The 16,570-nt window shown below is 52.6% G+C and overlaps 1 protein-coding gene and 1 pseudogene across 6 annotated transcripts in view; both read right to left on the bottom strand.

Moving 5' to 3' along the window:
* Positions 1–1,441, bottom strand: part of LOC129135358 (putative L-type amino acid transporter 1-like protein MLAS) — a 55,092-nt gene extending 53,651 nt beyond the window's left edge. For 2 of the 6 annotated variants that reach the window (XM_054669257.2, XM_054669256.2), the window contains exon 1: positions 797–1,441. In XM_054669257.2, the coding sequence (XP_054525232.1) occupies positions 797–1,334 (538 nt within the window). In that variant the 5' untranslated portion in view covers positions 1,335–1,441. The remainder of the gene's footprint in view (positions 1–796) is intronic. The other 4 variants (XM_063797042.1, XM_063797043.1, XM_063797044.1 and 1 more) reach the window with 3 other exon arrangements.
* A 4,664-nt stretch (positions 1,442–6,105) lies between these two features.
* Positions 6,106–16,570, bottom strand: part of LOC112205842 (carbonic anhydrase 5A, mitochondrial-like) — a 31,291-nt pseudogene continuing 20,826 nt past the window's right edge.

Genomic DNA, 16,570 nt, shown 5'->3' with positions numbered 1-16,570 from the left:
CTGCACTCCAGCCAGGGCGACAGAGCAAGACTCCATCTCAAAAAAAAAAAGAAAAGAAAAGAAAACTATTTTGAAAAGCAGTTCTCTCTGGCCTGGTGAAGAACACACCAGCACCATGCCCACCAAAACAGGAGCCCCATGGCTGTTTCCCAGAGTAACCTGGGACCCGCACGTCCATTCACTGCAACACAGACTGAATCTGCAGCCAAGCTCCGCTCTCTCACTACTGGGCAACCCTCAGGGGGGATCCCTTAGCCTAAACCAGCACCAGTCACTACCCGCACACGATTTTATTACTACTGTTTTCTTATGAGTCAGCCCGTGTCACTGATTCCTGACGAGCTGGTGTGGAGAGCAGAAATGAATAATTTTCTTTTTAACTGCAATTTCCTTTTCACCAACCAGTCAGCAATCGGAGCTTTAACAATAAACCGGTTGCTCAGTTACTCCACGTGGGTGCCACGCAAGAGGCTGGGAGTATTGCTCAGCGGGGCCAACGGGAGGCTGGCACTTGCCTGAACCGCTTAAGTGGGGGAATGAAATGCCCACCGAAGGGCAGGGCAGGGACCCTGCTGTCCCGTCACTGAAGATATTCCCAGCCTGTGGGGAGAAGTGTAAAAGAATGAATGAAAGAAACGCACGTGGTTTCTGGGACCAATGACCTTAGCCTAGAACTGCCGGGACAGTCCAGGAACGCAAAAATGTAGAGATGTGGGAGCCAGGGGCGTAGTGACGCAAGGATGCAGGGACCCAGGGACTACGACCTCCCAACCCCCGGCCCGCGCCCCGTACTCACGCACGCAGTGGCAGGCCACGAGCTTGGCTGCCTCCTCGGGCACCAGGCAGGTGGGGAAGAGCGGCTTGAGCAGGTAGGTGGCGAAGACCAGGGCCACGATGTACTGCGATGAAGGCCGGATGATGAGCAGCTCGATCCAGAGCTTGAGGAAGGCGGGCAGCGAGCCGCAGACGTCCAGCATGTAGGCGTAGTCGCCGCCCGATTTGGAGATGGTGGTGCCCAGCTCCGCGTAGCAGAGCGCGCCCACGATGGAGAAGACGCCACACGCGGCCCACACCACCGGCGCCAGCCCCGGCGAGCCTGCCTCCTTGAGCCCGCCCGTGGGCGTCACGAAGATGCCCGAGCCCATGATGGCGCCCACGATGATGGCCACGCCCTTGAGTAGCGTGATGTTCCGCTGCAGGGTCACGCCCTCGCCCTCGCCTGCCGGCGCCGCGCCGTCCGCCCGCTTGGCGGCCATTATCTTCTCCCGCGCCTCTTCCTTCTCCTCGGCCACCGGGGCCGCTAGCGCGCGCCGCTTCGGGCCCGCACCCGCCATGCTCTGCTTACCGGCCGGGCCTGGGACACCCGGGAGCCGCAGCCGAGCAAGGATTGTGCGCGCCGCCCGCCGCCCGCGCAGCCCGCCGCCCGCCGCCCGCGCAGCCCGCCGCCCGCCGCCCGCGCAGCCCGCCGCCCGCCGCCCGCGCAGCCCGCCGCCCGCCGCCCGCGCAGCCCGCCGCCCGCCGCCCGCGCCGCCTTTTAGGCCCCGGCCCACTGGCCCCGCCCACCGTCCGCGGCTCCTCCCCGCCCTGTGGCCCGTCGGCGGCCCTCAGCCCCGCCCCCTCGACCCAGCTCGGAGCACGTGCGTCGTCCGGCCTAGCCTGGCAGGCGATTCCCAGGCCCGCGTGGTCCTCGAAGGCCCCCGTCCTCCTGCGCCATGGAGACCCCGGCCTCGCGACCTACCCCCCCCGGCGCCCGCGTCATCCCAGCCCGTCCTCCCGGGTGCGCCTGGGCGGGGCCTGGCATTCAGGGCGAGCCCCTTCACCCACTGGCCCGCAGCCTCTCGTCAAGCCTGGGAGCGGGCAGTGTACCAGGGCTGGCCTGAGGCCAAGGATGGGGTTTGGGGTACCCCCCGAAGGGAACCTAGGCTCCTTTCCCGGATGGGCCGAGGGGATGGAACCGCCCCCACAACCAGCTCCTGGGGCACGGGGGAGGGATGAGAGGATGACCTGAGGGGAAGCTCCTGCAGCCTCCTTCCAGCCTGGGGGCTGCATCAATGTGGCTGGTGAGCCGCGAACTGAGACGAGGGAAGAACCGAACCGAGGCCACCCAGTAATTCCCATTGTATCCCAAAAGAATCTTGCCAAAGATGGCGATCCGGTGCCCGTAGCTTTGAGAAGCAGTAATAACACTGGCTTTGGGAAGCCAGCAATCTGCCTGAGCTCAATTTAATCAACAGAACCGGGGGTTCACCGGGAGCCATAAGACCCCCACCCCCAAATCTAGCTGGGGAATTCAAAGGCAGGCTTCAGTGTGAAGGGGCTTTAAAGCTTGTTATTCCTGGGGAATGCGAGAGGCATCTTAGCTAAAAAGGGTTGAGAGGTAATTTCAGTTAGAGGCGAGAGCAGGATGCCAAGGCTCCTAGGCCTGGAAACGGGAAGGAATATAAATACTGCCCCGAGATTGACCAGACTGGTGAGCAGCCAAAGACCTGTTCAAAGGGTGTGTGTGGGTCAGGGAGGAAGCTCCTCGGTATCACCCCCACCCGGGGTTCCTTGGCGTGTGTCCTAACGAGTCCTTGGAAGCTCACAGCAGGCATGTGGGGAGGCCTTTGTTCTGGGTGAGCGTTCAGCCTCCTAGGGCAAACACGCAAACACCGGTTGCAGAGCTGGGTGTTCACAGCAAGACAGTCTGCTGGGCAGATGCCTCTGGAATCCACAGAATTCTGAACAATAGCCGTGGTGGAGGGGGGGTCAGAATCCCTGTCGTGCTGGGACCTCTAGCTGCAGCCAGGAATGTCCAGGCCCCACCCCGGGGAGGGGGCGGCTGAGGAATGCCACGGCTTGTCATTCTGGACCTTGCTCGCCCCCCGGTATGGCGGGCATTCCTCTGCAGTGATAAAACCAAGCGAAATCTCAGCAGCCCAGGCAGCCACCGGCAGGGGAGTGCGGAGGTCGCACAGATACTAACTTGTAATCTGCCGTCCACGCTGCTGGCTGTGGAAGGTGCAGAGAGCCCTCCATCCGCCCTATTCTTCCCGCTGTGCCTGCAGAGGGAAGGAGACAGTACCACCACGGCTGGACAAACTCACCGAGTGCTCACTGAGTCCTCCCCTAGATAGCTTCTTGTGCAATAGGGTAGGTGCCAGTTAGGAGCAAGGTTAGAGATTGTAGGGCCAGATTTTTTGCTTAGGTTCAACTACGCAAAATAAAAATAGACTTTGCATGCATTTCAGGCACTGGGCTGACGACTGGCCACCAGGGAGGCTCCGCCCCACTTCTTAGCTTTGGCCCCAACGTTAGTCTTGTTGCTGCTCTCAGGCGTGCTCTGCGTGTCAAAGATGACTTGGAGGCTGGGCGCGGTGGCTCACGCCTGTAATGCCAGCCCTTTGGGAGACCAAGGTGGGAAAATCTCTTGAGCCCAGGAGTTCAAGACCAGCCTGGGCAACATAGGGAGACCCCGTCTCTACAAAAAATACAAAAACTAGCCCAGCGTGGTGGTGGTGCACCTGTAGTCCCAGCTGCTGGGGAGGCTGAGGTAGAAGGATCACCTGAGCTGGGGAAGGTTGAGACTGCAGTGAGCTGAGATCACGCCACTGCACTCCAGCCTGGGTGACAAAGCAAGACTCCATCTCAAAAACAAAACAAAACAAAAAACAAACAAAAAAAAGAGGGTGAAAGGCAGCCCCAGAGTGGGAGAAGAGATTTGTAAAATGGACAAAGGCCTTATAATTGGAATATATAAAGAACTCCTAAAAATCACTAAGAAAACCACAGACAGCCCAAGAGAAAAATGGGCAAATGGCTCAAGTAGGTATCTGGTGAAAGAGGATATGCAGATGGCCAATGAATCTGCACAAAGTGCTCCACATCATGAATCATTAGGGAAGTGCAAATTAAATCCACAGGAGACACCTGGGCACACCCTCCAGAAAGCACACAATGACCTGCTGGCAAGGACAGGAACGACCACTTTGGAAAGCTCTTTGGCAGCACAGCCAAACTGAGCCTTTCCACTCGAAAATGCCCTTTGCTCAGAACCCAGCAGCAGCTCCGGAGTCTCCACCCAGCCTATGGGGCCCCAGTACCCACCCTTGCCTCCCATGCCTCTCTCCTCACCCCTGCACTTGGCTGCCCTCACCCTCGGGCTGCACCTTGAACACCAGAAGGGCGCTCCTGCCTCCAGCCTCTGCCTGGAATTCTCTGCCCTCGGGTAGCCATGTGGTTCACTCCTCCTTTGGTCTCTGCCCAAATGGCCCCTGTAGAAGAGACCTCCCCACCCAGCCATGTCCTCTCCCTGTGACTTACCACCCCAGACTTTCTGTGTTGATGCATCGTGGTCTACCTCCTTCCGTCAGAACGTGAGCTCCGAAGCAAAGGCTCTTCAGACCTGAAACAGTCTAGGCTCTGTCCCCAGAGTCTAGAATAGAGCCTGCCACGTAATTGGCACTCAATAAATGTTACATGAATTAATGGAAACCATCCTGGCACGAGTGGTAGCTCTCTTTCCCCCAAAAGAATGAGCTTGCCACGAGAGACACAACATCACAAAAGAGAGACAGAAAAGCCACACTCAGACCCAACATTGAGTTCTGGATCAAGTCTTTTTTTTTTTTTTTTTTTTTTTTGAGACAAAGTTTCGCTCTTGTTTCCCAGGCCGGAATGCAATGGCACGATCTCGGCTCACTACAACCTCTGCCTCGCGGGTTCAAGCAATTCTCCTGCCTCAGCTTCCCGAGTAGCTGGGATTACAGGCATGCACCACCAAGCTCGGCTAATTTTGTATTTTTAGTAGAGATGGGGTTTCTCCATGTTGGTCAGGCTAGTCTGGAACTTGGCCTCCCAAAGTGCTGGATTTACAGGTGTGAGCCACAGCGCCTGGCTCCTATGTTATTTTTTAGGAGCTTTATTGTTTTACCTTTCCTATTTAGATCTATAGTCTGTCAGGAATTAATTTTTGTGTGTGCTGTGAGGTAGGGGTGTGAGGTATGGTGAGAAAAAAGATTCATGGTTCCCCATTTGGATATCCCGTTGGCTCGGTGGGGTGGCTCATGCCTGTAATCCCAGCACTTTGGGAGGTCAAAGCAGGAGAACTATTGGAGCTCAGGGGTTCAGGACCAACCTGGGCAACATAGTGAGACCCTGTGGATCGACAGATGAATTGATCGATCAATCAATACGTAGATAGATAAGTATCCAAATGATCCAAAACTATTCACAGAAAAGCCCATCCATTCCCTACAGCATGACTCAGGGATCACAAATGTGTGGAACCTTCTAGACATGCTATTCTTTTTCATTGGTTGATTTGTCCTTCTCTGACAGGTACCACATTATCTTAATTAATATAGCTTTTTATTTTTATTTATTTATTTATTTTAGATGGAGTCTCGCTCTGTCGCCCAGGCTGGAGTGCAGTGGCGTGATCTCAGCTCACTGCAAGTTCTGCCTCCCGGATTCAAGCGATTCTCCTGCCTCAGTCTCCTGAGTAGCTGGGATTACAGGCATGAGCCACCGCACCTAGCTAATTTTTGTATTTTTAGCAGAGACAGGGTTTCGCCATGTTGGCCAGGCTGGTGTCGAACTCCTGACCTCAGGTGATCTTCCCACCTCGGCCTCCCAAAGTGCTGGGATTACAGGCATGAGCCACTGTGCCTGGCCTACTATAGCTTTTGAAATAGGTCTTGACATCAAATTGTGTATGTTTTCTGGTTTTATCCTGCCAGATTACTTTTGGTTGTATTTTTGGTAGAGACGGGGTTTCACCATGTTGGCCAGGCTGGTCTCAAACTTCTGACCTCAAGTGATCCACCTGCCTCGGCCTCCCAAAGTGCTGGGATTACAGGCGTGAACCACTGTGCCTGGCCTCACAAGAATTCCTTTTTATTTTGAGACGGAGTTTTGCTCTTGTTGCCCAGGCTGGAGTGCAATAGTGCAATCTTGCCTCACTGCAACCTCTGCCTCCCGGGTTCAAGCAATTCTCCTGCCTCAGCCTCCCAAGTAGCTGGGATTACAGACACGCACCCAGCTAATGTTTGTGTTTTTTATAGAGACAGGGTTTCACCGTGTTGGCCAGGATGGTCTCGATCTCCTGACCTCGTGATCCACCCACCTCGGCCTCCCAAAGTGCTGGGATTAAAGGCGTGAGGCAATGCACCCGGCCAGGAGTTTTTACAAGGAGGAAGCTGAAGCTGGAAAGGCACGGAAAAGGATCCTCCCCTAGAGCCTCAGAAGGAAGCAGCCGTGCGGACACCTTGGTGTCAGGCTTCTGGCTCACTGAACCGTAAGAGAATCAGTCTCCATTGTTTTAAGCCACCAAGTTTGTGGTACTTTGTTACAGTGAAACTAAGCACCCTGCACTTGCGTTGGGTGCCATGGCACACCCCTCCATCCCAGCGTTATGTTCCCCACGGTACTTACACATCTTTCTTTCACTTGCAGCTGAAAAGTACTTTGACTAAAACAATAACCTCATTCTCTCTTTTTAATTTCAGAAGTCACGTACAATCACATTGTGAAACTTGGGAAACAACGCTTCCTTCCTTCAAAGTCAGTTCTGCTATTCATGTGGACCTAATGTCTCTAGGATCTTGTGCCCTCATTAGTGGCCTGGAAGGACGCCCAGACCTTCCAGTTCATCAGGGGTTGAAGTGGGCGATAGTTGTTCACCATCATCTTCTTCTCTTCACCAAGTGCAGAAAACAGGAGAGTACGAAATGCAGAGAGCTGGAATAAAGGGCAGCCAGGGTGAGCTTGGTATGAGTGCAGGGTGAGCCAGCCCCCGGGTGTCCCTCAGGCCTTGTGTGGTCTCCTCCCATGCTGAATCAGGATGGCCCGAAATGACCAGTAAAGATGGTAGAAGTGATGGTGTGTGCAGGGCCAGGTTATAAAAGGCATTGCCGCTTCCGCCTTGGTCTTTAGGATCACTTGCTCTGGGGGGAAGCTGGTCACCATATTGAGAGGGTACTCAAGCAGCCCTGAGAAGAGGCCCACAGGGAGAGAAGCTGAGGCTCCCAGCCAACTGCCAGCGCCAACTTGCCATCCACTTGAGAGGGCCAACCTTGGAATGAATCCTCTAGCCCTAGTTGAGCTTTCAGATCGCTAGAGTCCCAGCTGACACTGGGCTACAATTCATGAAAGATGGTAAGCCAGAGCCACCCAAATTCACAACCCAAGGAAACTATGGGAGATAATAAATGATTGGTTTTTGTTGTCATTGTTGTTGTTGTTTGAGACAGTGTTTCGCTCTTGTTTCCCAGGCTGGAGTGTCATTGGCAAGATCTCAGCTCGCTGCAACCTCCGCCTCCCAGGTTCAAGCGATTCTCCTGCCTCGGCCTCCCGAGTAGTTGGGATCACAGGCATGAGCCACCATGCCCGGCTAATTTTTTTTTTTTTTTTTGAGATGGAATTTTGCTCCTGTTGCCCAGACTGGAGTGCAATGGTGTGATCTTTGCTCACCGCAACCTCCGCCTCCTGGGTTCAAGGGATTCTCCTGCCTCAGCCTCCTGAGTAGCTGGGCTTACAGGCATGCGCCACCATGCCCGGCTAATTTTGTATTTTTAGTAGAGATGGGGTTTCTCCATGTTGGTCAGGCTGCTCTCAAACTCCTGACCTCAGGTTATCCACCTGCCTCAGCCTCCCAAAGTACTGGGATTATAGGCGTTAGCCACTGTGCTCAGCCTAATTTTGTATTTTTAGTAGAGACAGGGTTTCACCATGTTGGTCAGGCTGGTCTTGAACTCCTGACCTCAGGCGATCCACTCGCCTCGGCCCCCAAAGTGCTGGGATTATAGGCATGAGCTACTGCACCCGGCCCAAATGATTGTTTTCTAAAGCCACTATGTTTTGGAGCTATTTGTTACACAGCAATAGATAACTAACACCTATAATGTAAATGCTAAAGTAACATTTGAATTTACTTTTCACTCAAGGAACTAAAAGACTACTTTTTATGGCTGGATGCGGTGCCTCATGCCTGTAATCCCAGCACTTTGGGAGGCCAAGGTGGGTGAATCACCTGAGGTCAGGAGTTTGAGACCAGCCTGGCCAACATGGAGAAACCCTGTCTCTACTAAAAATACAAAATTAGCCAGGTGTGGTGGCGCATGCCTGTAATCCCAGCACTTTGGGAGGCCAGGTGTGGTGGCTCATGCCTGTAATCCCAGCACTTTGGGAGGCCGAGGTGGGTGAATCACCTGAAGTCAGGAGTTTGAGACCAGCCTGGCCAACATGGAGAAACCCCATCCCTACTAAAAATACAAAATTCGCCAGATGTGGTGGCTCATGCTTGTAATCCAGCTCCTCGGGAGGGTGAGGCAGGAGAAGCGCTATAACCTGGGAGGTGGAGCTTGTGGTGAGCGAGATCACGCCATTGCACTCCAGCCTGGGCAACAAGAGGGAAACTCTGTCTCAAAAAAATAAATAAATAAAAAATAAAAAAAGACTTTTTATGTATTATCTCACTTGTTCACAGAATATACTTATGAACTCTGCGAGGCAACTCACGCATTTAATTAAATTCAGAAGTGAGATTATGTCTACATGCTGACAGCATACTGGGCCAGTTAGCCCTGCGTGATGATCCAGCGCCCCCTAGAATTGCGCGCGCATGGTGCACGTGGCCTCCTGGGCCATGACCACAGTGTGCTCATCCACATTTGTGGTCTGCACATTTGTTGACTGTCTCAGAAAGGCAGCCTTTCTCCTCCCCTGGAAAACTCCCCGCCTTCCAGGACATGTGCCTCCCTGGCTCCCCTGCTCAGGATAAGGGGCTCCTGCCCTGCATTTTTATATGACACCAGCCACCCTGGCTTAATACTATTGGCTTCGTTTCTACTTTCCTGCCAGACAGCAGTATTCTGAGACGAATGCCCTGTTCCTGTGCCGCCCCTCCACACCTGCCCCCCTCCCACCCTCTCTTGGTGGCACAGACCCAGAATGGGCACTTGTCACATATATGCTTGTTGAGTAGCATAAGGGCCTTGCTGACAAGGGGCCACCTTCAACAAAAGCCTTCCCCACGTCCAACAGCTCTGGTTTGGAGGTAGGCAGATATTCTGCATCCCACATCTCCACGTGCAAATGACATCATGCCATGATTTGTATATAAGGGAATATTTTCACAGGCCCAGGAGACTGAAAGACCCTCTAAGAGCTCACCTGGAGCCCTCGGAAAGAGATGAGCCAGAGATGCTAAGTCCTGCTGCGACTGCTGAGAAACGTCTGCCGGGCGGGGGCGGGGGCGGGGCATAGGCAGCATGCCTGTGGCTCTGAACTGCCTTGGACAGACAGAATTGCTATAGATTCTTAAGATTTCCAGAAAAAAATGATAGTATAACTTTTATTTATTTTTTATTTTATTTTTTTGAGACAGTCTCACTCTGTCGCCCAGGTTGGAGTGCAGTGGTGCCATCTCAGCTCACTGCAACCTCCGCCTTCCAGGTTCAAGTGATTCTCCTACCTCAGCCTCCCAAGTAGCTGGCACTACAGGCACACGCCACCATGCCCGGCTAATTTTTGTATTTTTATTTATTTATTTGAGATGGAGTTTTGCTCTTGTTGTCCAGGCTGGAGTGCAGTGGTGCGATCTCGGCTCACTGCAGCCTCCACCTCCTGGCTTCAAGTTATTCTCTTGCCCCAGCTTCCCAAGTAGCTGATATTACAGGCGTGCACCACCACGCCTGGCTAATTTTGTAGATTTAGTAGAGACGGGGTTTCACCATGTTGGTCAGGCTGGTCTCGAACTCCTGGCCTCAAGTGATCTGCCTGTCTCAGCCTTCTAAAGTGCTAAAATTATAGGCATGAGCCATGACGCCCAGCCCAATAGTATAACTTTTAAAAATGTATACAAGGATTATTAACTAATTTTCGGAAAAAAAAAAGCAATGAAACTATTTAGATAAGAAAAAGGAGGCCGGGCTCGGTGGCTCATGCCTGGAATCCCAGCACTTTGGGAGGCCAAGGTGGGCAGATCACCTGAGTTCAAGACCAGCTTGGCCAACATGGTGAAACCCCGTCTCTACTAAAAATACAAAAATTAGCCAGGCGTGGTGATGGGTGCCTGTAATCCCAGCTACTCGAGAGGCTGAGGCAGGAGAATTGCTTGAACCCAGGAGGTGGAGGTAGTAGTGAGCTGAGATCGAGCCACTGCACTGCAGCCTGGGCGACAGAGCGAGACTCTGTCTCAAAAAAAAAAAAAAGGAAAGAAAAGAAAAAGGAAGAAAACAAAAACCATGCAGACCCATGACCCTGGGACAACTCCCATGGATGCCTTGTGTGTCTGTGTGTGATAGATTAGGGCGTTGCTCAGAACATGCTCGCTGTGATCACTGGAACCGCTGTCCAATCTCAACAAGCTCCTACTTCAATTGGAACTTTCTTCTTGTGTAAGAACACCCCAAATGCATGAAAGAATATATATAACTCCTCAAGGCTCTTATGCAGCATCTTAGTGACGCTGCCAAGCAAGAGAGACGCCTTCCATGAAGCGCCATCATGCCAGTTACGGGCATGGCTCACCTGGCTTGGGGCCACTTCAACGGGCTCCTTCTGGATGATCCAGGTGACCGACTCGGTCAGCGGCGGAGTGGTGAGCGAGCCCACATAGGTCCAGTAATCCCAGCAGGTGGGCAGCAGAGTGGAGGGGTCGAAGGGGCGCATGGCCGCCCGCGCGTCCTGAGAGACCGAGAAGCACAGGCCGTGTCAGTCCTCAGGCGGGACTAGGAGCTTCCATCTTGTCTCAGCACGGGAGGCCTTCATGGTGCTTGGAAGGAAGTGCTTTCCCCGAGATAAGGCCATGAGGCCACTGCTGTCACACTTGGAAGCAGTGATAAGAAAATGTGACCCTTCTATACAGAGCAAGGATTCCTGCCAACTTACATTGGTGGGAATTACATTACATTACACCAGCTTATGTTGGTGCTTACATTTTTCCTTTTGAAGTCATTTCTTGGGGCGCAGTAGCTCACCCCTGTAATCTCAGCACTTTGGGAGGCCGAGGTGGGTGGATCACTTGAGGTCAGGAGTTCAAGACCAGCCTGGTCAACATGATGAAACCCTGTCTCTACTAAAAATACAAAAATTATCCAGATGTGGTGGTGGGCGCCTGTAGTCCCAGCTACTCAGGAGGCTGAGGCAAGAGAATTGCTTGAGCCCAGGAGGCAGAGGTTGCAGTGAGCTGAGATCACGCCACTGCACTCCAGCCTGGGCAACAGAGTGAGACTCTGTCTCAAATAATAATAATAATAATAACAATAATAATAATAATAATAAATTAATAAATAATAAAAAATAAAAAAGCCATTTCTTTTAGCATACCTTGGCTGCAAAAAATATTACTTTTTATTGTGATAAAATATACATAACATAAAATTTACCATCTTAACCTTTTTTTTTTTTTTGAGATGCAGTTTTGCTCTTGTTGCCCAGGCTGGGGTGCAATGGTGCGATCTTGGCTCACTGCAACCCTTCGCCTCCCAGGCTCAAGTGATTCTCCTGCCTCAACCTCCTGAGTAGCTGGGATTACAGGCACCCGCCACCACACCTGCTAATTTTGTATTTTTAGCAGAGACGGGGTTTCTTCATGTTGGTCAGGCTGGTTTTGAACTCCCAATCTCAGGTGATTCACCTGCCTCAGCCTCCCACAGCGCTGGGATGAGAGGCATGAGCCACCATGCCCGGCCCATCTTAACAATTTTTAAGTGTAAAGTTTCATGGTGTTAAATGCAGTCACATTGTGGTGCAACCATCTCCACCATCCGTCTCCAGAACTTTTCCATCATCCCAAACTCAAATTCTGTCCTGACCCCACTAAACACTATGTCCAGCTTCCTCCCCCAGGCCTGGCACCCACCATTCTGCTTCCATCTCTCTGAATCTGAGGACTCTGGGGACCTGATGTGGGTGGGATCCTGTGGTTTTTGTCTTTTGTATCTGGCTTATTTCACTGGGCATAATGTCCTACAGGTTTATCCACATTGGAGCATGTGTCAGGAGTCCCTGCATTGTTGGGTTTGGTTTTTTTTTTTTTCTGAGACGGAGTCTGGCTGTGTCACCCAGGCTGGAGTGCAGTGGTGTGATCTCGGCTCACTGCAAGCTCCGCCTCCTGGAGTTCAAGACCAGCTTGAACTCCTGGGTTCATGCCATTCTCCTGCCTCAGCCTCCCCAGTAGCTGGGACTATAGGCACCCGCCACCACGCTCGGCAAATTTTTTGTATTTTTAGTAGAGACGGGGTTTCACCATGTTAGACAGGATGGTCTCGATCTCCTGACCTCGTGATCCGCCCACCTCAGCCTCCCAAAATGTTGGGATTACAGGCATGAGCCACCGTGCCTGGCTTGCCGGGAGACATTTCTACTGCTACCTTACCGATCAGGGTATCCAGTATCTCCGTGATTACCTTCATCTGTCCCTGGAAACTGTGCCTGCCACCCTACGCTGCAGCCGTCCAGGGACTGGCAGGCCTCGGCCTAAAGGTCTGGAGGGTGGGCGACCTGCAAGACTCACAAGAGGGGAAGCCAACAGACATACCTACAGACGGAGTGCTGTGCCCCTGGTGCCGAAAAGAAAGCCAAGGCTCGGGCTGGGTCAGCAACCGAATTCCAGTTTAGAGGCAGATTTGGTCGTGGACATGGCCAGCCACCTCAGTAAAATTAGAGAGGATTATTTTGCATTGAATACACTCACAGCCAAAAAACAAAAAAAAAAGAGTCAGGGTCTTACTTTGTCAACTAGGCAGGAGTGCAATGATGCCATCATAGCTCACTGCAGTCTCTAATTCCTGGGCTCAAGCGATCCCCCCGCGTCAGTCTCCCAAGTAGCTAGGACACCATACCAGGGTTTAAAATTAATTGTTTGTAGCCAGGGGGTCTTGCCATCTTGCCCAAGCTGTTCTCCAACTCCTGGGCTCCAGTGATCCTCCTGCCTTGGCCTCTCAAAATATTGGGATTACAGGCATAAGCCACTGTGCCCAGCCAGCTCTTTTGGATATATACCCAGAAGTGTGTGATTGCTGAATCATAGAGTAGTTCTATTTATAACTTTTTATTTTTTTTATTTTTTTGAGGCAGAGTCTCACTCTGTCTTCCAGGCTGGAGTGCCATGGCATGATCTCGGCTCATGGTGGTTGGGCCTGGCCGCAACACAGCCCTCATCAGCGTCCCATGCCAACCAAGCACAACTCTGCACCTGTCCCTGGCCAGCACTGTGGGACAAGAGTCCAGTCCAAAGTGACAGAGTCCCTGTCTGCAAGGAAGATGGCCTCCCTGCTCAGCCACATCACATCACCTTGACTTTGCTGGGCCCTGGCCTTCCAAGGTGGAAGCTGGCAACCTAGATGCCTTGGGCTTGTCTCCTAACATCAAGCAGTGAGGGTCAGGGTCAAGAGAGGCGGCTGAGCTACCAGAAGGAAGCCCAGGAGTGTCCACGCCGGCAGACACATGCATCAGTTCTGTGCACACATGTTCACGTTTATAATTATCCAGTTAATTAAAAAAAAAAAAAACAGCATTATAGGCTGGGCGCAGTGGCTCATGCCTGTAATCGCAGCACTTTGGGAGGCCAAGGCAGGCAGATCACCTGAAGTCAGGAGTTCAAGACCAGCCTGACCAACATGGCGAAACCCCGTCTCTACTAAAAATACAAAAATTAGCCAGGCATGGTGGCAGGTGCCTGTCATCCCAGCTACTCGGGAGACTGAGACACAAGAATTGCTTTAGCACAGGAGGCAGAGGTTGCAGTGAGCCAAGACTGCACCATTGCACTCCAGTCTGGGCAACAGAGAGAGACTCGGTCTCAAACAACAACAACAGCAACAAAACCCACAGCATTATTGTGATAGAATTCACATACCATGCAACTCTCCCATCTAAAGTGTACAACCTGGTTGGGCACGATGGATCATGCCTGTAATCCCAGCACTTTGGGAGGCCGATGTGGGAGGACTGCTTGAGGCCAGGAGTTTGAGACCAGCCTAAGCAACATAACAAGAATCTGACTCTACAAAAAATACAAAAACATGCCTGTGGTCCCAGGTAGTTGGGAGGTTGAGGTGGGAGGATGGCTTGAGCCCCGGAGGTTGAGGCTGCAGCGAGCTGTGATCATACCACTGCACTCTAGCCTGGGTGACAGAGTGAGATCCTTTCTTAAAATAAGTAAATAGGCCGGGCACGGTGGCTCATGCCTGTAATCCCAGCACTTTGGGAGGCCAAGGCGGGTGGATCACCTGAGGTCGGGATTTCGAGACCAGCCTGACCAACATGGCGAAACCGAGTCTCTACTAAAAATACAAAATTAGCCAGGCGTGGTGGTGCATGCCTATAATCCCAGCTACTCGGGAGGCTGAGGCAGGAGAATCGCTTGAACCTGGGAGGCAGAGGTTGCAGTGAGCTGAGATCATGCCATTGCACTCCACCCTGGGCAACAAGAGTGAAACTCCATCTCAAAAAAAAAAAAAAAAAAAAAACCAGAAAAAGTAAATAAAAATTGAAGTGTACAATTCTATGGTTTTGGGTATATTCACAGTTGTGCAGCCATCCCAAGTCAATTTTAGAACATTTTCAGCACCTCAAGGAGGAAGCTTGGTACTTTTTAGCTCTTGCCCCCACCCCCGCCGTGCTGCTTCTGTCTCTGTGGGTTTCATAGGAACTGAGTCATATAACATGTGGAACATTTGTGTCTTGCGTCTGTCACTTAGTACGGTGCTTTTGAGGCTCACCCACACCGCAGCGTGAGTTAGAGCTGTGTCCTTTCTGATTGCCAAGTAATATCTCATTGCATGGTCTAGCTGGGTTGACATCCCATTGCACACTCTAGCTGGGCTGTGAAGGAGCAGGCTGCTTGTGCACATGGGTAACGGATGTACAGTGAGACGTCAGTCTGTGCACATGGGTAACAGGTGGGTGCACCGTGAGGTGTTGGTCTATGCACATGGGTAACAGGCGGGTGTGCAGTGAGACGTCAGTCTGTGCACATGGGTAACAGGTGGGTGCACAGTGAGGTGTTAGTCTATGCACATGGGTAACAGGCGGGTGTGCAGTGAGATGTCAGTCTGGTGCGCGTGGGTAACAGGCGGGTGTGCAGTGAGACGTCAGTCTGTGCACATGGGTAACAGGTGGGTGCACAGTCAGGTGTTAGTCTATGCACATGGGTAACAGGCGGGTGTGCAGTGAGATGTCAGTCTGGTGCGCGTGGGTAACAGGCAGGTGTGCAGTGAGGCGTCAGTCTGGTGCACGTGGGTAATAAGTGGGTGTGCAGTGAGGCGTCAGTCTGTACACGTGGGTAACAGGTGGGTGTGCAGTGAGGCGTCAGTCTGGTGCACGTGGGTAACAGGCGGGTGTGCAGTGAGATGTCGGTCTGTGCACGTGGGTAACAGGCGGGTGTGCAGTGAGACGTTGGTCTGTGCACATGGGTAACAGGCAGGTGTGCAGTGAAATGTCCTCTCCTCCTGCCGGCCACACGTCCCCGCTCCCAGGGCACAGATGTGCCAGTCACTTTCTGAGCAACTACTTCAAATCTTCAGAACAACCCTTCAAGAAGTATTTCTAGTTTACTGATGAAGACAGACAGACAGATATAAACAACTTGCCCAAAGCCACATTGCCAGTCAGGGCCACTGAGGCCTGGCCCGTTCCAAGGTGCGGGCTCTTCTCTCCCTCCCCAGGACTGCAGGAATCAGTCGGGGGAGCGGCAGGCCCCAGCCATTCCACTGCGTGCAGGTTTCCTGCCAATTAAGCTTTCCAGCCTTGGGCTGAGAAGAGGATGCCTGTGTGTTGCCTCATCATCCCCAGGAGTTCCTGTCCTGTCTCTAAGATGCATGAGGGCTGGAGCAGCCATGTGGTTACAGAAAGCTGCTCCCCCTCAGGGCCCCCAAAGGAAGTCAGGGCCCTTCCTTTATGCGTGTGGTGAGCCCCAGGCAGCTAGAATGGGACACCGGTGAGCACACCAATGAGGCTGAAGACCATCACATCCATTATCTGAGCACGGATGGCCCAGCTACCTGTGGAAAGCACCACAAGCCTTTGCTGGCGGAAGTGGGTTGGTGACTTGTTCCACTTTTCTCTTATTTATTTATTTATTTTGAGACGGAGTTTCGCTCTTGTTGCCCAGGCTGGAGTGCAATGGCACGATCTCGGCTCACCACAACCTCCACCTCCCGGGTTCAAGCGATTCTCCTGCCTTAGCCTCCCTAGCAGCTGGGATTACACGCATGCACCATCACGCCTGGCTAATTTTGTATTTTTAATAGAGATGGGGTTTCTCTATGTTGGTCAGGCTCGTCTCAAACTCCTGACCTCAGGTAATCCACCCGCCTCAGCCTCCCAAAGTGCTGGGATTATAGGCGTGAGCCACCGCTCTATTCCTGGTTTTGTCTTCTTTCTCTTAAACAGGACCCCACATTTTATGAGCGTCAAGCCCCACCCAGCCTAACTCCACCCTTGGTTTGTCCTCTTAGAGTCTCAGTTTCCCCAGGTGTGCGACAGGCAGTGTGGTGGCTGTAATGGGCTTCCATCAGTGCCTGCCACATGGGCGTGGGGCTCAGTAGGTGCTGCCACTGCTGCTGCCAAAGCTAGAAGAGCC

The sequence above is a fragment of the Pan troglodytes genome, chromosome 18 (genome assembly GCF_028858775.2).
Source record: "Pan troglodytes isolate AG18354 chromosome 18, NHGRI_mPanTro3-v2.0_pri, whole genome shotgun sequence".
Lineage (NCBI taxonomy): Eukaryota > Metazoa > Chordata > Mammalia > Primates > Hominidae > Pan > Pan troglodytes.
The sequence above is the reverse complement of the archived record's forward strand: the minus strand, read 5'-3'. Positions and strand labels throughout refer to the sequence as shown.